The 23436-nt window shown below is 41.7% G+C and overlaps 1 protein-coding gene across 1 annotated transcript in view; it reads left to right on the top strand.

Annotated features, from left to right (window-relative positions):
• Positions 1-1299: 1299 nt before the first annotated feature.
• IVD (isovaleryl-CoA dehydrogenase) overlaps positions 1300-23436 on the top strand; it is a 44899-nt gene continuing 22762 nt past the window's right edge. The window contains exons 1-7 of the mRNA XM_089693036.1: positions 1300-1491; positions 8162-8251; positions 9645-9696; positions 13259-13428; positions 15020-15113; positions 17427-17563; positions 18819-18915. Coding sequence (XP_089549162.1) covers positions 1354-1491; positions 8162-8251; positions 9645-9696; positions 13259-13428; positions 15020-15113; positions 17427-17563; positions 18819-18915 — 778 coding nt within the window. The 5' untranslated portion in view covers positions 1300-1353. The remainder of the gene's footprint in view (positions 1492-8161; positions 8252-9644; positions 9697-13258; positions 13429-15019; positions 15114-17426; positions 17564-18818; positions 18916-23436) is intronic.

Genomic DNA, 23436 nt, shown 5'->3' on the forward strand with positions numbered 1-23436 from the left:
GTCTGGATGTTGCCTGAATGTAAATAAATGGGATCACTGACCATATATGGTGATTGGCATTGTTTACCCCTTCGTTTACATTTGTCCCATGGTATATGGACCGGAGAAACAGGACTGCATTCAGATCGTTTTGTGGCTGTTGTGACCAATGGGGGTGTTTTTCTGCACAGTTTACATTTTCATGTGCAGAGCTGTGCGGAGAAATGCAGACATGGTGCATAAGAAGGCTCTGCTCTGTACATCACACCAGCATTTTGGTGTGAACGGGGCACATAGAAAACAATGGCCACTATCACCCCACTATCATCCTAACAATCAATGAGGCTCGCCAACTGCTAGCGTCTTAACAAGCAAAGATGATTTCCAGCTGCGAACATCTTAGCAAAGATGCTTTCCGGTCACTAGTGTCTTAGCAACCAAAGATGCTTTCCAGTCGCTATCATCTTAGCAACCAATCATGCATTTTGGTCCTTAGTGTCTTAATAACCAACAATGGTTTCTGGTCACCTGCATCTTAGCAACCAATGATGCTTTTTGGCTGTCTGTATCATAGCAACCAATTACATTTTCCAGTTGCGTCTTAGCAATCAATGACACATTCTGGCCACTAGCATCTTAGCAACCAATGACAATTTCCAACAGCGAGTGTCTTAGCAACCGATGAAAGTTTTTGTCTGCTAGCATCTTAGCAACCAATTATTATTTCACCCCCCCCCCCACTAGAGCCTTAGCAACCAATGATGCTTTTCTGTAACTTGCATCTTAGCAACCATTTATACTTTCTGGCTGTTTGTGTCTTAGTAACGCATGAAGCTGCACATTGGGAAGATGTCATTTATTGGCTGTAGTAATTCCACCAAAAAATGAATGGCTTCCTGCAGGAGGTTTGGGTGGGCAAGAAGGACAAATAATCCGGCCATTCTGTGAACATGCAAGGTTTAGTGCAAATCCTGTATGGATGTGACCCTGGAATCCACCCCTAGTTACTGGTCTGTACACACTTATATCACACAGATCAGCCCCTGCTACATCCCAGTGTGTACAAATCAATGATAGAGAACTCCCAGCAGAGGAAACAGGATGTGTGGGGAGGGAGTCCCGGATATTACAACTCTCCTGTACGAGCAGGCCGGTATCTGCGTACACTACACCAGCGTTGTCACAGATCCGGCACACCACGTGACATCTGTGTACGTTCTCTACCAAGGTGAGCCGCCGCATCTAACTAGACGGAGACATAAGGAATGGGCGAGGTTGTCTGTCAGCTGTGATGATCCTATTGGCTGACATTCCCCCACCCCCTTTCTCTCTGCTCCCTATTGGACAGCAGTGTCCCGGTCACTCCTGGATATCATGGCTGTGCTCTTCCGCAGAGTGGTGGGTGGCTATCGCCGGGGATGGCCTGTCCTGGCTCCGAGCAGCCGGGGGTGTTCGGGGACCTCCGTACCCATAGATGACACTGTGAACGGGCTCAGCGATGAGCAAAGGCAGGTGAGGCGCCCTGATCGTTCTTCATGGTGGGGGGTTACCTGGCCTGCTGGGGGATCTATATGAAGATCATGTATGTAACAGAAGGAGTGCAATGTATAGGAGGACCATATCGTGTATGTATAGGACCGTGTATGTATAGGAAGATCGTGTATGTATGGGAGGACCGTGTGTGTATGTATAGGAAGATCGTGTGTGTATGGGAGGATCGTGTATGTATAGGAAGATCGTGTGTGTATGGGAGGATCGTGTATGTATAGGAAGATCGTGTGTGTATGGGAGGACCGTGTATGTATAGGAAGATCGTGTGTGTATGGGAGGACCGTGTATGTATAGGAAGATCGTGTGTGTATGGGAGTACCGTGTATGTATAGGAAGATCGTGTATGTATGGGAGGATCGTGTATGTATAGGAAGATCGTGTATGTATGGGAGGACCGTGTATGTATAGGAAGATCGTGTATGTATGGGAGGACCGTGTATGTATAGGAAGATCGTGTATGTATGGGAGGACCGTGTATGTATGGGAGGACCGTGTATGTATAGGAAGACCGTGTGTGTATGGGAGGACCGTGTGTGTATGGGAGGACCGTGTATGTATAGGAAGATCGTGTATGTATGGGAAGATCGTGTATGTATAGGAAGATCGTGTGTGTGTATGGGAAGATCGTGTGTGTGTATGGGAAGATCATGTGTGTGTATGGGAAGATCGTGTATGTATAGGAAGATCGTGTATGTATAGGAAGATCGTGTATGTATAGGAAGACCGTGTATGTATAGGAAGATCGTGTATGTATAGGAAGATCGTGTATGTATAGGAAGATCGTGTATGTATAGGAAGATCGTGTGTGTATGGGAGGACCGTGTGTGTGTATGGGAAGACCATGTGTGTATATATAGGAAGGAGTACAATGTATAGTAAGACCATGCATATATAGGAAGATTGTGTATATATAGGAAAGAGTACAATGTGTAGGAAGACAGTGTGTGTATATATAGGAAAGAGTACAATGTATAGGAAGACCACATGTATGTATAGGAAGGAGTACAATGTATAGAAAGTACATGTATAGGAAGACAGTGTATGTATAGTAAGAATACAATGTAACCCCTTACCCTGGTGGTCTGTGGAAAATTACAGGCTTATATTGGTGGTCAAAGCATGTGGAAGATCAATTCATCATGGCGCAAGGAACCCCCTTTCAACCTCCTGAAGGAACCCTAGGGGTCTACTAAAGGCTGGTCCACTAATAGAGACACAGATGTCTAATGTCTGAAGATTCCACCATGTAGAAACTCATACTAGAGCATGCTAAAGAAGGTCATAGATGGATGTGCTTTTCTTTACTGCACAAACTGGTTGCAGGAAAGAAAATCGCTTGATTCCTCCATCAACCCTGCCATTGTTGATGGGAGGATCCCTTCTGTGGAGCTATTGGGTTCTTCCAGCAGAGCGGAGCCGTCCCTGCCGTGAGAACACAATGATTATTGTTAGTGGCTATAGCCACTGGCAGTAATCGCATGGGAAATCCAAAAGGGTGGTTGTACCCAAGCCGCACAACAATGGATTTGGGTACAACAAGCCTCCCATAGATGGTTCGAATCTGTCTACAGTGCCTTAAAGTATTCATACCCCTTGCACTTTTCCATATTTTGTGATGTTACAATCAAAAACATAAATTTATTTAATTGGGATTTTATGTGATAGACCAACACAAAGTGGCACATAATTCTGAAGTAGAAGTAAAATAATAAATGGTTTTCAATTTTTTTTTACAAATATCTGAAAAGTATGTGCATTTATATTCAGCTCCCTTTACTCTGATACCCCTAACTAAAATCTAGTGGAACCAATTGGCTTCAGAAGTCACCTAATCAGTAAATTGAGTCCAGCTGTGTGTAGTTTAATCTCAGAAAATACACAGCTGTTCTATGAAGCCCTCAGAGGTTTGTTAGAGAACATTAGTGAACAAACAGCATCATGAAGGCCAAGGAACACACCAGACAGGTCAGGGATAAAGTTGTGGAGAAGTTTAAAGCAGGGTTAGGTTATTAAAAGCAAAAAAAATCCCAAGCTTTGAACATCTCAAAGAGCACTGTTCAATCCATAATCCAAAAATGGAGAGTATTGTGCAACTACAAACCTACCAAGACATGGCCATCCACCTAAACTGACAGGCAAGGAGAGCATTAATTAGAGAAGCAGCCAAGAGGCCCATGGTACCTCTGGAGGAGCTGCAGAGATCCACAGCTCAGGTGGGAGAATCTGTCCACAGGACAACTATTAGTTGTGCACTCCACAAATCTGGCCTTTATGGAAAAGTGGCAACAAGAAAGAAATTGTTGAAGGAAAGCCATAAGAAGTCCCGTTTGCAGTTTGCGAGAAGCCATGTGGGGGACACAGCAAACGTGGAAGAAGGTGCTCTGGTCAGATGAGACCAAAATCTAACTTTTTGGCCTAAAAGCAAAACGCTATGTGTGGCAGAAAACTAACACTGCACATCACCCTGCACACACCATCCCCACCGTGAAATGTGGTGGTGGCAGCATCATGTTGTGCGAATGCTTTTCTTCAGCAGGGACAGGGAAGCTGGTCAGAGTTGATGGGAAGATGGATGGAGCCACATACAGGGCAATCTTAGAAGAAAACCTGTTCGAGTCTGCAAAAGACTTGGGGTGGAGGTTCACCTTCCAGCAGGACAACAACCCTAAACATACAGCCAGAGCTACAATGGAATGGTTTAAATCAAAGCATATTCATGTATTAGAATGGCCCAGTCAAAGTCCAGACCTAAATCCAAATGAGAATCTGTGGCAAGAGCTTGAAAATTGCTGTTCACAGATGCTCTCCATCCAATCTGACAGAGCTTGAGCTATTTTGCAAAGAAGAACGGACAAAAATGTCCCTCTCTAGATGTGCAAAGCTGGTAGAGACATCCCCAGAAAGACTTGCAGCTGTAATTGCAGCAAAAGGTGGTTCTACAAAAAATTTGAAACCATTTTGGAACATGACAAAATGTGGAAAAGTTCAAGGAGTAAGAATATTTTTTTCAAGGCACTATATATCTGGTTTAAGTTTTTTTTTTGGAATGTGTTTCATGTTTTTTATGTTGTTTGGTAGTATTCAGTAAGTCTCTCCTCCTCTATTCCTGGATTCTTCTATGTCCTTCAGATGTTTTGACTTCTTGCAACTGCAGAAAAAATGGGTCCTCCTACAAATGCTATAGCAGTGTAAATGTATTGAGACCTTTGTGTAGGTGTGTAATATCAAGAACTTTGCTCCTGCCTTTAGTAGCCTTATCTATGAAGTGTTATATTGTGCACTTAATCCATGCACTTCATCTAATAAAGCAAACAATTTGGTTTTAAGGTGATAGTATATTTTACAGATTGAAATGTTGAGATTGAATAACCTAGTGGCTTTCTTATTAAAAAAAACTGCAGTTCTTGCCTCTAAGGAACATATATTTATGCAGACAATATAGAGCAGTACAAATATTATCATGCTACAGAGGTATAGGATCTGGGGCAGCAGAGGCTCCTGCTTCAACTAAGCCCTGGCTCCTGGTAGGGTCAGTAGAGCCCTCCCGGCCATTTTCAGATACCCTCTTTGTCACCTTCACAATTAGAATGTGTGTGGCTAAATGGTGCTACTGTGCTTTCCAGGGTAAGTCAAACGTACCGCTTCCCTGTGCCGACCAATGTGTTGTACGCTCCCATTCTCTGACTAACACAGCTGGGGGTCTGTGAACAAAGTAGACCTTCTATTTCCATGGAAGATGTGCTTTGAAGGGCAAAATCCGGTAGTGTACCTTGGGAGGAGATTTACTAAAATCGATTCCTTTAGAATCTGGTGCAGCTCTGCATGATAGATTAATAATAAAAGAAAACCCTCGTGCTGAACAATATGTAGATTCAGACTGCTGCACCTGGGAACCCTGAGTACTAGATTCTTGTGTAAATAAAATAAACAAGTGTGCTGTCTCTTTAAAAATCCTTCAAACCAGTGCCTAATCAATAATGTAACCAATTCGATTATTTAATAATCCTGCGATATAAGAAGTTGACAAATAAACTATGCAAAAAAGCAAATATGTGCAAACTAAGAAATATAAAAAAATAAAGAATATATTGCATATAAATCTTAACATAGATATATATAAAAAGTGCAGAGCTAAAAGGTATGTATTCCAATGAAAGTACTGCAATAAGATAATCCAATAAAGTACTCTATTTGGCCATACCTTTCTGATGAAGTGCTATCGCACGAAAAGCGTTAAAGGGGCCTGCACGCCATGATGTCCATTGCATCCGTTCCAGAGCCCGAGCATCAGGAGTCTGTGATACGTGACACCATTCCTAAGGATGACGCACACCCTGACGTAAGCTGCCCAGTACCCTGTCCAGTTCCCAGAAGGAGACAACGTTGTGGCTGCCCTATACCCAGAGGAAGGAGAGTCCGCTAAGACAGTCCAGCTCGTCCATCCCATGAGGGGGACCTCTGGTTTATTTATTACATGCGTATTATAAATACGCATCTGGCGAGTGCGTATTTCTTCTATTTATCACCAGACCACTGGATCAAGAAGTCACAAACAACTCCTGTATTGAATCACTTGTCACAAATTGTCACCATTTTATTCATGCATCAATTTTACTTATATTACTTTTATCCGGACTGGTGTATACATTGATTATAACATTTTATTAGAGTACTTTATTGGATTTTTTGGAATATCTTATTGTAATACTTTCATTGGAATATATACCTTTTTTAGCGCTGCACTTTTTATATATATATATATATCTATATTTATGAGGTTTATGTTTTGGTTGCCTTACGTGCTACAGCTGCTATCATCTGAAGCACTCACTGATTGCATTTATTTTAAATCTTACTAACCGACAACTACAAACATGGAGTCCTCCTAGACTAGAAGTGCAGGAAATCTTCCCTGTGGGGTCCACAGGACTAGAAGTGCAGGAAATCTTCCCTGTAAAGGCAGAATCTTGCACTGAGTGGCCTTTTAGCAAGTGCAGCTTTTCTCCATATCAACAATGTAGAGGAAGGGCAGGATTTTAATCAGGCTTGCTAAAGTCTTTGTAATACATTATATAGCAATAGAGCGGTATTTATATGAGGCAAAATTTTGCTTTGACTGTTTCCAGCTCTTTGATCAGAGGTCCTGAAACTTTCCAAAGGGGCAATTCATTATTGTTTGGACCAAGAGTTGGTGAGCAGTGGAATTAAAAAGAAATGGTCTGGCACCTGTGGTCCTATTGTTGGTGTCAGAGGAAGAATAGTGCCCCATCGCTGGTATTGGAGGAATAGTGCCCCATCACTGGTTTTGGAGGAATAGTACTCCATCATTGGTACCTGTGGTAGGAATAGTGCCCGATCATTGATATTAGTAGAAGGAATAGTGCCCTATCATTGGTGCCAATGGTAGGAATAGTGTCCTGTTTGTGTCAGTGAGAATAGTGATCCATTGTTGGGTGTCAGCAGGAGAAATGATACCCAAGAGCTGGGTAAAGAACAAAGGGCCACAGTTTGGGGAACCACTGATTTAATGACAGTCTGCAATTGATAATTTACCAAATACTCTTACCTATATAATGAATTTTGTGATTTGAAGGAGAACTGTCATGTTTGATGTAAGTCTCGAGATCTTGTAAGTCTGACATACATAATATAGTACAGTATTATACAGAAGTTAGACAAAATATAGAAACACTACATGATTTGCAGGTGTGAAAGTGAAGACCTATTTCGTGTTGAAAGCGGAAGTGATATAACATTCTTTTGCTCAGTAAGCTCTGACATGACTCCATAGTACTAGCAGCTCACGCGGTGTCTCATCACAAAGCGGAAGCAAAAGAATGTTACATCACTTCCACTTTCAATGTGAAACATGTTGTCACTTCACACCTACAAATCATGCAGTGTTTCCATTGTTTTTGCCCAACCCATGTACAGCGGGGCAAAAAAGTATTTAGTCAGCCACCAATTGTGCAAGTTCTCCCACTTAAAAAGATGAGAGAGCCCTGTAATTGGTATCATAGGTAGACCTAAACTATGAGAGACAAAATAAGAAAAAAAAATCCAGACAATCACATTGGCTGATTTGGAAAGAATTTATTTGCAAATTATGGTGGAAAATAAGTATTTAGTCACCTACAAACAAGCAAGATTTCTGGCTCTCACAGACCTGTACCTTCTTCTTTAAGAGGCTCCTCTGTCCTGCACTCATTACCTGTATCAATGGCACCTGTTTGAACTTGTTATCAGTATAAAAGACACCTGCCCACAACCTCAAACAGTCACACTCCAAACAGATTCTATTATACAGATGATTTGTTTGCTTGGTGAAATGTATTGCATTTGTGTGTAGCCCGAACTGCCAGGATAAATGAAGACTGTACACAGTCCAATAATTGCAGTACAATGTATTCCACCCAGAAATGCAGGTTCATGCATTCTTCTGCTTGGGGACCTGCACCGTACCATGTACCACCATACTACTGTCTACATTACATTGCCAATTTGGCCATTGAAGCAAGCACTGGCTGTAGACGCACAAGTATGCCAATCTGTGTGCAAGTAGTTGTTGAGATAATGTATCTGCCAAGTCTCTTTTATTAACAAATTGCACTTGTGTTTTTTTCCGATTCAGCTCCGGCACACTGTACACAGGTTCCTCCAGGACCATCTGGCACCTAAAGCCAATGAGATTGATCAACAGAATGAATTCAAAGACCTGAGAGTGAGTACTGTTGTTGTTACAGCTGGTCAGTGTTCTTTCTGGCAGTTACTTGTGTAATGATGTATTATGCCTTCTTATTGACCTGTAATTGTTTAGAATTTTAAATATGTGGGAAAAACGAAAATACACAGAAGTTTGATCTTTGTTTATATTTTGCCGATTATGTTTAATATTATATTCATCTTCATTAGTCACTTGAGCTTACACGCCTTTAGAGCCTTCAATGAACCAGAGCAAGTATTCTGTTTCAGCTCTGGCTCAAATGATTCTTAAACAACTTTGTCATTGTATATGGTGCAAAACGGGTTTTCTGTTGATTGCATTTTGTTAAAAAAAATCTTCTGTATATTCTAAAAGGCAAAGCAAAATTTAAAAAAATGAAAAGATACTCGTTTAAAATCTCTAATAATCTATTTATGACAGCATTACAATTGCATTTGGTACAAAATACAATGGATTTATTCTCAAATCAAATCATCATTCTCTAAAATGGTGCCTTGTGGGATGGATGCATGAACTGGACTCCATTACGGACGATGGGGATGATGGGGAAGAACAGTTTAAACAAGCTTGGACTTCGTGGTCTTTGTTCTGTTTCTCCGCAGCTTTCCAGGACTGAATTGTGGAGGATACCCCTAGTGCATCTAGTAAGCCATGATGGAGTGCCCATTTCCCCCCTCCATATCCCTCTTCATTTCCTGCCCCCCCCTTACATATTCTTTCTTTCACTGCCCCCTTTTCTAATTTTGAGACACCAGCTGCAATGGTTCCAGTACGATCTCTTTGCCACTTGTCAAACCTATCACCCGATCGGTCGCACCTATTGCTTTGACTCCAAAGGAGGGCGACATCTAATTTACCAGAAAAAGCTACTACCTTTCTTGGGTATCCGCTAGAAGCTCTGAGTGGTGGTGCCCAACATTTGGTGTATGCTGTCTTCCTCAATTATGAGCCGTATGTTTCAATGTATACACCTCAACAACGTTGGAAGAACTAGTTTCTGATCTCTCTGTAATTCTTCTATCTGTCTAACTTGTTTTATTTTATACAAAAATGTGGATAAAGTAAGATTGAACTGAAATGTTGCCTTGTTGTAACGCTACAAAAATGACTAAACAAAGTGAAAAAAATAAAAGGGTTCTTATGCAACAGTTGTTAATAAAAGGAAAAAAAAAAAAGCTAAGGAGAGCAGGTAGAGGAAAGAATTATCTAAGCAAATTGGAGTTGGCAAAACGGGCTGGATGGGTAAGGATTACATGATTTCCTTTACAGGAGCTGGTTGGTTTAATTTTTTATTTTTCTCTGCAACAGTCACTTCCGATGGTTGAAGAACATCATTTTTTTGTACACATTGTAACGTAAATCTGAAATACCTTGCAAATATGTTTTTCAGAACTTTTGGAAGAAACTTGGAGATCTGGGAGTTCTTGGAATAACTGCTCCAAGTAAGTACACAGCGGTTATTAACTAGTAAACACAGTAATTAAGGTGCAGTCCAGCCAAATTTAAACACTGAACATCGAAATTGAAAAGAGTATACCTAGTGTGTGTGTGTGTGTGTTTAATAAACTTGTCTGGCTGATTACCATTTGTTTTGGGAAAACCTAAAGTGATTTTAAACACTAAAGGTTTTTTTTATCTTAAAGTCCACCTTCGGCCAAAAAAAGTTTTGGCATTAACATAATATAAGCATGTAGAATAAATAAAGTGCAGTGCAAGAAATATATAAATCAGTCCATGGAAAGTCCAAATGTATATTCCGTCACAGGATAAGAAACTCATACATATACTTCCAGGTGTAAATGGCGTTCACTCACCAAACAAACATGCAGCCACTCACCTCAAGTGAATGACCTCTGAATTACCAGACAGGTCACAACTTGCATTTCCTCACTGGGGTATCAATATGCTAGAAACTCAATCATTCACAGACGATGTGTCCTCCCATTGGTCCAAGTATGTGTGTAAGAAAGCAAGGGAAGGCAAATAGTGCTCTCTGTATGGTGCAGATCATGCCGATCATTGGGTTCCCCCTCCTTGCTCCATCTCAGTGTATCCCCAGCTTCCTTCCTGCATGTGTCTCCAGTAACTCCTATCATGTATTGGGGTCTCCTCACATGGCAGCAAGCTCTTCCCCTTCCCCTTCCTCTCCTCCACACTATAATTTAAGCCGACCCAAAGGAAACTGCTTCTTCCCCTTTCTCTTTGTACCATTACGTTGGATGGATGCCTCCAGGTCAAATTTCATGAGCGTATAGCAGGCTAATGGGTAAACTTCAAGACAGATGTTTGCAAAGAAGAATAAAGAAGTGAGAATATTCAGTAACCACTTGCCCTCCTGAGTATTTACCCCTCCTCCCCCCTTCCTGACCAGGCCATTTTTTGCGTTACTTTAACTGACAATTGCGCGGTCATGCAATGCTGCTCCCAAATTACATGTACGTATTTTTTCCCACGAATAGAGCTTTCTTTTGTGTGTGTGTGTGTGTGTGTGTGTGTGTGTGTGTGTGTGTGTGTGTGTGTGTGTGTGTGTGTGTGTGTGTGTGTGTGTGTGTGTGTGTGTGTGTGTGTGTGTGTGTGTGTACTGGGATTTTTTTTATTTTACCAATAATGGCGGTAATCAACAACTTGTAGTGGGGCTGCAGCGGGCATTCTGAGACTCGGGGGAACTGACTTGGTGTCACTAACATCCCCAGTGACACCAATACAGTGAACCGTGCTAATAAAAAGCACTGACACTGTACTAATGGCACTGGGCAGGAAGGGGTTAACATGTGGGGCAATCAAAGGTTTAACTGTGTGCTGTGTTGGTGTCTTCAACTGTAAGCACACTGCTTTGTATGGCTCTACTATGAAGAGCCATACAAAGCAGTGTGCAGGAAGAGAACTGTATTGTTTACATACTGTTCTTTCCCTCCATCAGTAATACTCAGCGATCACCGGGTGTCAGCAAGTAATCACTGGCCGGGACCTGGTGATTGACAGCCGAGGCCGCGAATAGCGGCGCGGGTAGGGCACGCACGCCCCCTACCCGGAAATGCACAGTCGTGTGTGTGTGTGTGTGTATATATACGTGATTTTGCACACCCCTACCACCCTCTAGCAATATATAAGCTTTAGGGCAGCAGGAAAGTGGTTAATCAGTACAGTTTTTGTCTGAAAATACAATACATCAAACACAAATTTTCTTTCTGTCGTACAAGAATTTTTGTAGCGTTACTAACCTCTTCACTTTTGATATGAGACTAGCATGCAAAAAAAAAATGGACGATCATTCGTCCAATATTCTCATCGTGTGTATGGGGCATTAGGCCTCATTCACACTTGCTAATTGCTAAGGGTGTTTTCCTTTCCCATAGATCAACTGTAGGTATACATTTCTGTATATGGAGGTTTTCTATCTATTTTTTTCTATTGGTTGATGGACCCATGTCCTCTTCTTCCTTTTTTTTTTTTTTTTTTTTTTTTTTTTATCTTTCTCTCTCTTCTTTCTTTCTTTTTCGTTCTCTTTTTTTCGATCTCTTTCTCCTTTTTTCTCTTTCTCCTCTTTTTTTTTTTCTTTTTTTTTCTTCTCTTTCTCCTCCTCCTTCCTCCCGAGACCCAGTGTGGTTTCCTGCGATTAGCTGTAGGTTCGGAGGCTGATAGCTGTGGGAACTATTTACATCTGATCATATGTAATTGCTCATGCGGCAGTTTACCTGCAGACAGTCTGAAGTTAGGTCTGTGAAATCGACCTCTTCTCAGGAATACTGCATTTATTAATCACGGTTACTAAGAATCTGATTTGGTACCTACTGACATAAGATAGTTAATAGCAGATGTTTCCATGCTTTCTAATATTCTAATGAGAGTTAACACATTTTTTTTTTTCCTTTTAGAAACCTAGTCAACCTTTGTCTTAAGTATTTGTGCTTTGAACAGAGCTATATGATCATCTTTATAGTATAACTTTTCATAGTCTAAACACTTAACAGGATATACTGCAGGGCTCAAAATTTCAAGTCCTGAGCTACTAGCCAGGATTTAAGAGTTACTTGCACCAGTTGCCCCATCCAACCTCTACCCTGCCCCGCCCTTAATTCCGTCCCTAAACAGTCCTCATAAATTATCTCATGAAATGGTACTGTTAAATGTTTTATGCAGAATAGACGATGGAAGGAAATGGAGGGAGGAAGGTAAGGGAAGGGAGGGAGGTAGGAATGAAAGGCAGGGGAGGAAGGAAGGAAGGGGAAGGAGAGAAGAGAACAGAAGGAAGGAAGGGAAAGGGTGAAAGGAAAGCGGGATAGAAGGGAGGGAGGGAGGGAAAAAAAGGGAGGGAAGGAAGAAAGGGAAAGAGTGAAGGAAGGAAAGGGGGGGTAGGAAGAATGGAAAGAGTGAAGGGAGGGAAGAAAGGAAGGAAAGGGGGGTAGGAAGTAATGAAGGAGGGAAAGTGGGAAGAAAGGGAAGGAGAAAAAGGAGGAAGGGAACGGTGGAAGGAAGGAAGGTCGGACTCACATGGATGGTTCCCAACTCTTACGCTCAGTTAGAAGCATCACAGAGCTTTCCCACCCACACATTCTCTTCTGAGAAGCTGCAAAACACTGACTGGAGTGTGGGCAGGCACAGGGGAGGCAGAGCATATCCAGCCTCTCTCCTCTCCTATTGGTGCGGAGGATGGGGAGAGGGGATGGACAATGAGGAGCACATGGGGGGGACTGGAAAGAAAGGGAACGATTGGAGATGACCAGTGCAGTGTTGGGGACAGTTACAAGCGCCAATATTCCTGTATGCCTTTCAGTGAAGCAGCTGGAAGCCACATCTCCTCCTCTGCTTCCCGCAGCTTTCAAATGCTTCATTGAAAGCCATACAAGAAGAACGGTGCTTGTAACTGTTAATCACAGGCACTAATTAGCAGAGCTGACACTCCCTTAGCCAGTGTGGGAGCTTATATTGCTTATTAGATTGCAATATAAATCATGCTTTAAATACCTTCTATCCTAATATAACATGGTTTCAATCTTTTTTCAGCTGAATATGGAGGATCTGGCATGGGTTACATGGAACATGTCTTGGTAATGGAGGAAATCTCGCGTGTATCTGGAGCCATCGGTCTAAGTTATGGTGCCCACTCCAACCTCTGTATAAACCAACTGGTGAGAAATGGGAGTGAAGCCCAAAAAGAAAAATATCTTCCTAAGGTATGATCTAAATAATACCCAATATGACCTGGTCTTTAAATTATATAAGCAAACCTGTCACTGGTAAACATACTGTAAAGAAGCATCATTTTACACCTATTGGCTTTACCTGCTGCAGTACATAATGTTCCTTCTATTTCATTCCATGGATTTTCAAACCTCTTCTACATCACACAGTACAGTGTGGTTGCCTTTTCATAGGACACTGAAATATGATGTTGCAGTTTTACTATAGCATCTTAATAGTAGGGGAAAGCTGAATGGTTGGTACCTGGGTCACAGATGTAGCTGAAAGGAGTTCGTGATCATTGATCCACGATTTTATGTGTGTGTCCTTCTTGAGAGAAGAAAGAAAATAACAGTATATTTGAACTGCATGAGCAAACCATTGTACAGACAACAAGAATTGGATGCTTTGCCCATGGTATCCATTATCAGCCTTAGGCTCCATGCACACTAGCTTATCTTTACACTTCTTTGAGTGTGTGTGTTTGGTTTTTTTTTTGTTTGGTTTTTTTTTCTTATTTTTCTCCCCAAAAAGCAAATAGTGTTATCTTATGTGTCCTTGCACATTATTGTAGGCTTCTAGAAGCAGAAAAAAAATGTTTTTTTGAATTTTTGGGAGCAATTTGCGACCTTTCGGCAGCTGGGTCTTGATGCCCAGAGGCCGCATATTTGCATACCCAAATGTAAATAAACCATGCTCCCAGCATAGCTCCCGGCGATCAGGAGCTTTCCAATCATGTGACCACTGTGACATTCAATCACAGCGGTCACATGATCATAGACCCCGCCTATCGGCATCGGAAACCTCTTAAAGGGCAGGGAAGTACAGCGTTAAGTAGCTGGCCGAAAGCCATCCGACGTATCCTTAATAATGGATGATTCATCATTCTTTTGTTAGTTTTTCTGCTTTCAGGTCGATGGCAGAGGTGTTCATTATGATTGACGCTGGATTTATTTCAGGACCTGGTAGGGCTGGGGGGTTTGGACCCCCCACTGGTTCCAGGCCTGCCAGGCTGCATGCTCTAATAAGTGTCTGCTATGGATTTTGGAGGGGAGGGGAGTTCCCCTCAAAATCCATACTTGACCCCAAGAGAAGTTTTCATTGCCAGCAATTGTTTTGTTTACATTCAGCTGTCAGCAGGGAACCCCACTGACAGTTGAGGACTCCTCCATTGTTAACCGCTTCCCGCCCACCCTATAGCAGAAGTACTGCTACAGGGCGGCATGGGTGCACAAAATCACATGTGTGTGTATGTATGTGATTTTTGCATTTCCGGGTAGGGGGCGAGCGCGTGCCCTACCCGCGCCGCTGCTGTCAATCACTGGATTTTTATCCAGCATTTTTTCTTCTAGTGATATTGGAGCTGTTAGTGTGCATGGAAGCTTATTAAGCGAAGTTCTACCACTGTCTGTCTGCGGAGTACAAACTATAATTAATTGTATTGATGGAGTATATGTATAGTGAACTCTTTAGTGAATATTCCAATCTTAATTACAATGTATTGTCCTCTAGTAATTGTGCATGCCAAATCTTATGTGTTTTAGTTGCTGGTTTTCCTCTCAACCACTGATGCTTTATCAACAGCTAATCAGTGGAGAACATATAGGAGCACTTGCCATGAGTGAGCCCAATTCTGGTTCTGATGTGGTGTCCATGAAGTTGAAGGCAGAGAAGAAAGGTTGGTTTCACTATAGATCATTAACGTTTTCGTTATCTTTAAATCTGTGGTTCAGCCCTTTTACAAGGGTATTGTAGCCCACCAAAGAGCTGAAACCGGAGGGAAGGTCTTTGCAGCCTTATGGGTTCTTAAAGACTGGAAACAGCAGTGGTGTGCACAGCATTAATAAGAACCAAAATGGTCTCCTAATTTGTGAGAAATAACAGAAAACTGTGAATACTTCAAAATAGGCTCATCTGCCAAGGACTGGAGCGACTCAGAATCAAACATGCCTGATGGCTCAGAAGCCGCTAAGGCCAAGGGTAAATCAGATACATATTTTGCAGCAGAGGGCACTGGCGCACTTGCAGCCTTTGTAGTGACAATTGTTCAACAATATTTAGATACAGATTTTCACATCTTTACTTCTGAGACACTTTGACTCTCTCTAAGATGCCCTTTTTATACCCAGTCATGTCACTGACCTATTGCCAATTAACCTAAGTAGTTGCAAAATGTTCCTCTAGCTCTTCTTTGTTAGTACCACGTACTTTGCAAGCTTTTTGTTGCCCTGTCCCAACTTTTTTGAGACCTATTGCTGCCATCAATTTTAAACATTTAATATGTTTCCTATTGTGAAGAAAATATGGGTTTATGAGATTTGGATTTGAAATGTAGATTTCACACACTGTGTGTGTGTTGTGTTGGCCCACCCTTTGCAGCTATAACCGCTTCAACTCTTCTGGGAAGGCTGTCCACAAGGTTTAGGAGTGTCTATGGGAATGTGTGACCATTCTTCCAGAAGAGCATTTGTGAGGTCAGGCAATGATGTCGGACGAGAAGGCCTGGCATACAGTCTCCGCTCTAATTCATCCTAAAGGTGTTCTATCGGGTTGAGGTCAGGATTCTATGCAGGCCAGTCAAGTACCTCCACCCCAAATTCACTGATCCATGTCTTTATGGACCTTGCTTTGTGCGCTGGTGCGCAGTCATGTTGGAACAGGAAGGGGCCATCCCAAAACTGCTCCCACAAAGTTGGGAACATGAAATTGTACAAAATGTCTTTGTATGCTGACCCCTTAAGAGTTCTCTTTACTGGAACTAAGGGGCCAAGTCCAACCCCTGAAAAACAACCCCACACCATAATCCACACTATAATCCCCCCCCCCCCCCCCCTCCACCAAACTTTACACTTGGCACAATACAGTCAGGCAAGTACCGTTCTCCTGGCAACCAACAAACCCAGACATGTCCATCGGATTACCAGACAGAGAAGCGTGATTCGTGACTCCAGAGAACAGGTCTCACTGCTCTAGAGTCCAGTGGTGGCGGGCTTTACACCGCTGCATCTGGTGTGTTAAAATATATAATAGTTGTTATTGTTTATTGGGTCACAAATAATACAGTAAAAAGGAATCAAAAATGTAAATTCCAATATTTGTGCTAACAAATTTAAAATGTTTCACCGCAACTTTACATTCAACATAGAGCTAATTAAAACTATTTATGGATGTCAGATAAGTATGTGGGGCAAATCTCCCCAACAGGAACAAAGTTGGCAATAAGGGCTATTTTTCTAATAGGGTTGGCGAAGAGTTAAAGCCTCTTGTATATTGATGGCTGCCTCCATGGTGGGGAGATTTCCTCTAACGTCATGTCAAACTGGAATGTTTAGGCTAGGTTCACGTGTATGCGTTTTGCAGTGCATTTTGAGATTTGCAGAAACTAAAGTCCATTTTAATAAGCACTACAGTCCATTTAACATGATTTCCTATGGGTCACGTCCACATCTGTGCAATTTCAATTGGTGCATTTTTTGGAAAGGGTAAGGGACTTTTCCTTAAAGCAGATTGCTTTTTGGGTTTCATGAACTTCAATGGAAATGCACGAAAAACACATTAAAAATGCTTGTACGTGCATTTTTGGTGCATTTCCTACATGACAACATACAACTTCCCCTAGCAATATTACCACATTCTAAAAACGCAACATGCATCAAAAACAACAAACTGCCCCAAAAAAAATACACTGGAATAACGCATCGACTGCAACCTCCATGGGTGTGTACCTAGTCTAGGAGGAAATCCCACTTGGTGTTTAAAGCCTGACCGAGGCTCTAACTCGTCATTCTATTCTTAATAAAAGAAATGTTTTGGCTGCATCTGGATTTCAGTGCTTTTAGCCACTTGTGAAATATTTTTCAGAAAGCTGCAAACACAAATGTCTTTACTGAATGGCCCGACATTTTGAATGTTGGTAAAAAAAAAAACTATTGTTGATGAATTGGTTCTTTAGTGGAAATACATTTTCAGATATATTTCTGTATTTTGTTAGGTGACTCTTATATCCTTAATGGCAACAAATTCTGGATTACTAATGGGCCTGATGCAGATGTGGTGATCGTCTATGCCAAGACAGACAGCAATGTTAAACCAGCCTCACACGGCATCACTGCTTTCATTGTGGAAAAGGTAGGTTTTCCCCTTTTTTCTTCTCTCAGCCTGCCTACTAGCATAGTGTACCATAATCTTTTAGTAATCCCTGGAGGTCTACAGGATTCCTTGTGTGTCTGTGTATTTCCTGAAGGAAACCTGTTGTGATAATAATATGAAGGCTGCCATTGCTGACCTCTCCTTTTAACTACTTGCCACCCGGCTGGCCACCTGCATTTTATTGTGGCCGCCGGCTCATACAGGCACAATCACATACTTGTATGTCAGCAGTGGCTTCCAGGTTCCGGGCACACACCCCACGGACGACTCTCACTGTAACTGGACACAGCAGGATTTTTTCAGCCAGTTCCAATCAATGATTCATGGCTGAGACCTGCAAAGCAGAGAGAAGGAACAAACAGATATTTAGTAAAAAGCAGGCAAGTAGGATACTTAGCACAAAGAACCACAAACACAAATGCTCGTGCGCTTGGGGATGGACTCGATGCAGGCTACAACTACATTAAGAATGTCCTGGAACATGCACACCTTGCTGCCCTCAAATGGACCGGGGGAATCCAAATATACTGAATGAGGAAAGAACAAAGAGAGGGCGCACAGGCCTAGTGCATTACCATAAAAAATGTTTAATAAAAAATAAAGTATGTGTTGTACTCACAAACGACAATATAGTCAAGGCACATCATAAAGAACAGCTGGGTCAACACCGCACTGAGTAACAGTCCGCAATAGGGAGTTTAGACATCCAAAAGGCTGACGCGTTTCAAGGACTTGCCTCTTCCTCAGATGTGCCTTGACTATATTGTCGTTTGTGAGTAGAACACATACTTTATTTTTTATTAAACATTTTTTATGGTAATGCACTAGGCCTGTGCGCCCTCTGTTTTGTCTTTCCTCATTCAGGATACTTCGTACACTCTGAGATGGAGTAACGAGGTAGATGGTGCATACAATAGTATGTATAAGCATATAATTAATGGTGATGGAATTATGGAAAATAAATCATGGAACAATATACTGTAATAAATATACAAAAAAAAGTCCTTTTTAGAGTTTTGCTTTTAGTTATACTTTGAAGTAGCACAGCGCTGAATGGCAAAAATATGTACTGGTCGTGAAAGGGGCAAAACCTTCTGGAGCTCAAGTGGTTAAAATTAAAAAAAAATATATATATCAGTTTTCCGTCAGGCTGATCCGCTTATCGGAAGAAAGTTAGCAGTTGAAGACCCGGTATTTGCTCACCACAAGTTTAATTTCTTTGATTTCTTTGTAGGACACTCCAGGATTTAGCACAGCCCAGAAACTTGACAAACTAGGCATGAGAGGGTCAAACACTTGTGAGCTGGTGTTTGAGGACTGCAAGATTCCAGGTGAGTTGACCAAAGGAATCTCTGAATATATGCAGTGTTCTAAATGGCAGGGGATTTAAAGTATTACTTTCATGCTGGATGAAGAGCTAAGCCACTCGTACATGGTCATTTATCGTGTATCTCTGGGCAAAATAATAAAAAAAAAAAGAAAACTATTCCAGCAATCTGTGCAATTCATACGTCTTTCCCCATGCTGCAAGTAAAAAAAAAAAAACAACCTGCTGATCTGACAAACCTTTAGCCTAGGTTCGCATCTGTGCTGGTGGTGCCGCTGCAGATCTGCACAGAGGAATGTGGACCTGCGGGCGGGTGCCATTAGTTCTAATGGCACACCGCCTTCACTGGAAATCGCAACCATACTGGGAACTGAGGTTCCCATGCGGGCTGCGTTTTCAGAAGACGTGCAGGGACTTCTTCCCTGTGTGTCTCGAGGCATGGGAGTCCATTCAGATGAATGGGCTCTCGTGCCCGTGTAAACCATGGCCACCAGGAACGCGGATATGTGAACCAGGGGTAAGTGCACTCCTAAGCATGCAATTTACATCTGAGCTGAGCATATGCAGGGCGTATTTCTAGTGGTTGATTTTGAAACATTTTCTTTTGTGTATCAAGCTTCAGTTATTTTATTTTCTGGGCAGAGCAAGGGGAAGAGGGAAGTTTGAGGAGAGAAGTTTTTTTTAGACGCAAAAATGCATCGATGAATAAGGGGAGGTTTTCTAAAAACCAGAAGTGGAGAACTCGGGTACTGCTTGAGATTTCAGTGCAGCAGAGGCAGCCTTGCTAGCTCACTACAGGAAGTTAAGAGCTCCTTGGATTCCTGACAGGTATTTTTTGTATTTGCAACATTTTTTAAAAAACACAAACACTTAAATGCCAAAACTATTTTAGTTTCCTACCAGTTGAACTCTGAAAATATTATTTCTACCAGGGAACCTTTGTTTTTTATTTTTGACTTTTTTCTTGCTTATTAGAGACATTTTTCAAAGAGCATTGGTATGGCCGCAGTACACTCATCTATCTCTGCTCCATTAAAGTGATTATAAAGGATATAGCGGGTAAAGTAAGTATTGAACACGTCACCATTTTTCTCAGTAAATATATTTCTAAAGGTGCTATTGACATAAAATATTCACCACATATCGGTAACAACCCATGCAATCCATACATACAAAGAAACCAAAATAAATAAGTTCAGAAATGATGTGTAATAAATAGGAATGACAAAGGGAAAAGTATTGAACATGCTAACTGAAATGTATTTAATACTTCATACCAAATCCTTTTTTGGGAATGACAACTTCAAGATTCCTCCTGTATGGAGAAACTAGCCGCATGCATTGCTCAGTTGTGATTTGGCCCATTCTTCCACACAAACAGTCTGCACATCTTGAAGGTTCCGTGATCCTCTTCCGTGAACTCTGATCTTTAGTTCTTTCCATAGATTTTATATTGGATTCATGTCAGGTGATTGGCTGGGCCATTTTAGCAGCTTTATTTTCTTTTTTTGAAATCCATTGAGAATTTTCTTGGTTTTGTGTTTGGGATCGTTATCTTGCTGAAATGCCCATTCTCGTTTCATCTTCATCATCCTGGTAGATGGCAACAGATTTGTATCAAGAATGTCTTGGTACATTTTTGCATTCATCCTTCCTTCAATGACATGAAGTTTGCCAGTACCGTATGCTGAAAAACGGCCCCACACCATGATGTTCTCACCTCCAAACTTCACTGTTGGTATAGTGTTTTTGTGGTACTGTGCAGTGCCATTTGACCTCCAAACATGGTGTGTATTATGGCATCCAAGGAGTTAAATTTTGGTCTCGTATGACCTGACTATATTCTCCCAGGATTTTACATGCTTGTCTAAATGTTGTGCAGTAAAATTTAAATGAGCTCCAACATGCTCTTTCTTCAGCAATGGAGTCTTGTGTTGTGAGCTGTGCATACAGGCCATGGCGGTTGAGTGCAATACCTTTTTATTTTCTTTGAAACAATTGTACCTGCTAATTCCTGGTCTTTCTGAAGCTCTCCACAAGTGGTCCTTGGCTATTGGACAACTCTTCTGAACTTTTTCACTCCCCTGTAAGAAATCTTGCGAGGAGAAACCTGGTCGTAGGTGGTTTATGCTGAAATTGTTCTTTCCACTTCTGGATTGTGGCCCCAACAGTACTCACTGGAACATTCAGAAGTTTAGAAATCCTTCTGTAGTCAATGCCATCAGTATGTTTTGCAACAATAAGGTTGAGAAGGTCGTGGGAGAGCTCTTTGCTTTTACCCAACATGAGATGTTTCTTGTGTTACACCTTGGTAATGAGACACCTTTTTAAAGGCCATCAGTTGAGACTGAACCAGCTGATATTAATTTGCAATGACAAGGGGCAGGATTGCTTTCTAATTATTTTAATTATTTAGATTTGGGGTGTCTTGGCTTTCCATGCCTTTTTGCACCTCTCTTTCTTCATGTGTTCAATACATTTTCCCAGTATCATTCCATTTTATTACACATAACTTTAATTTCTGAACTTTCTTGTTTTGGTTTCTTTGTATGCATGAACTGTTACTGACGTGGTGACAATTTTGATGTCAATAGCACCTTTAGAAATATATTTACCTAGAAAAATGGTGACGTGTTCAATACTTATTTTACCCGCTAAATATATATAGCATTTTAAACCTTTCTTTTTTAATAAAAAGATGTTATACTTGCCTGCTCTGTGTAATGGTGCAGTGGTCACTTACCTTCTCTTCTGGAGTCCCTTGCTGGCACTCATCCAATCCTATTACCTATGAGTGCACCGTCAGCATGCTGTGGCTCCCACTGGTGCCTGGGTCTCCTGTGAGACCAGGAAGAGAGGAGAGCGGTGATACAGCAGGGATAGCACTGGATCGGTAAGCGGAGACAGGTAAGTGGGGTAGGAGTAAGGGGGGGGGGGGACAGGTAGTGGAGTGTTTTTTATACCTTAATGCAGGGAATGCATTAAGGTAAAAAAAACACTTTAATCAGAAAGGGAACTTTGTTGGTGCCATGACGTGTGTATCGGTGCTGAGTATAATGGAGAGCAGATTGGCAATCTCCATTATAAAGGAGCCTCTTAGAGGCACTCCTTTTGTTTTTCCTGGTAACCATTGTCACTGGCAGAGAAACTGATAGGACATACAGACTATTACAGCTGCCACCAGGACAGGAGATGGGGAGGAAAATCTATTCAATGGGGCATCTGTTCTGCTGACAACTTTTAAGAGGGGGATCTGTTTTCTAAGAACAGGAACTTTTCAATTGCTTTGTATATTGCCCTGCCCATATGCACCTTTCCCATCTTTGCTGCTTAGAAATTAATCAGACCGGCTTCCAGCTTCCATGTCGATTTTATTGTACTTTTTGTAAGCAATTTCACATGCATTAAACTGCAGCATTAGTCTGCAAGTGTAAACTGGGCCATATAATCTTAAAAAACATGTCCAACTAAGGCTCCATGCACACTGGCTTACAAAACCCTGCTTCTAGAGGAATTTAGCGTTTTGCCTGTAGGAGTAACTAATGTTACCCTATGTGTCCATGCACATTAGTTAGTCTAGAGGTGATTTTTCTTAAGCTCAGCCTTTAGAGGCAAATTAAAACGAAAAAAAAAACGTCTTTTTGTTTTTTTGAGAGTATTTTTCTGGCAGAAACAAATGCTAAACGATCCTGAAGGCTCAAAAGTAGGGTTTTTTATGCCAAGATCACTGGGAATGTGGTGTTGGTTTTTTTTGTTTTTCTTTAAAGCCAGTATTCACGGAGCCTTAACTGCTTCCCAACCATGCTATAGCTGAAAGACCGCTACAGCGCTGTTGTCCAGTTCTGGGAGGGCATCCATGGACGTCCTCCCAGAACGCGCCCCAGCTGCGCGCACCCGGTGCTGCCGGTGATCTCTGAGTCCTACGAACAAAGCTGATCACGTGGTGAGGTAAACGGCCAATCACAGCAGCCTTTTACCACATGATCAGCCATGTTCATTGACACAGCAGATCACAATGTAAATACCGTTGCTGTGAAAGCGTGAGTAAAGTGCAGCTGATAACTGGCAAATGTGACAGTGGAGATCTGCACTAATAATCAGTGTCCAGCAGTGTCGCCCGTCAGTCTCCAGTCGGTGCCGCTAGTCAGTGCTGCCCATCAGTGCCAATTAATACTGCATATCAGTGCCGCCTCATCAGCGCCACCTATCAGTGCTGCCTCATCGGTGCCCATCAGTGCTGCCTGTCAGTGCCTATCGCATTATAATAGAAACGCAGAACTTTTTTTTGCTCTTTTTTTGCTCTTTTTTTTTTGTTTTGCAGTGCAAAAAATAAAAACCCCAGGTAAAAATACCACCAAAAGAAAGCTCTATTTGAGTGGAAAAAATTATAAAAATTTCATATGGGTATAATGTTGCATGATTGCACAATTTTCATTCAAAGTGCAACAGCAATGAAAGCTGAAAATAGGCCTAGGCAGGAAGATGGTAAAAGTGCCAGGTAGGCAAGTGGTTAATGTATAAAACA

This window comes from Staurois parvus, unplaced genomic scaffold (assembly GCF_062004578.1).
Source record: "Staurois parvus isolate SC_StPar_1 unplaced genomic scaffold, SC_StPar_1.0 ptg000610l, whole genome shotgun sequence".
NCBI lineage: Eukaryota > Metazoa > Chordata > Amphibia > Anura > Ranidae > Staurois > Staurois parvus.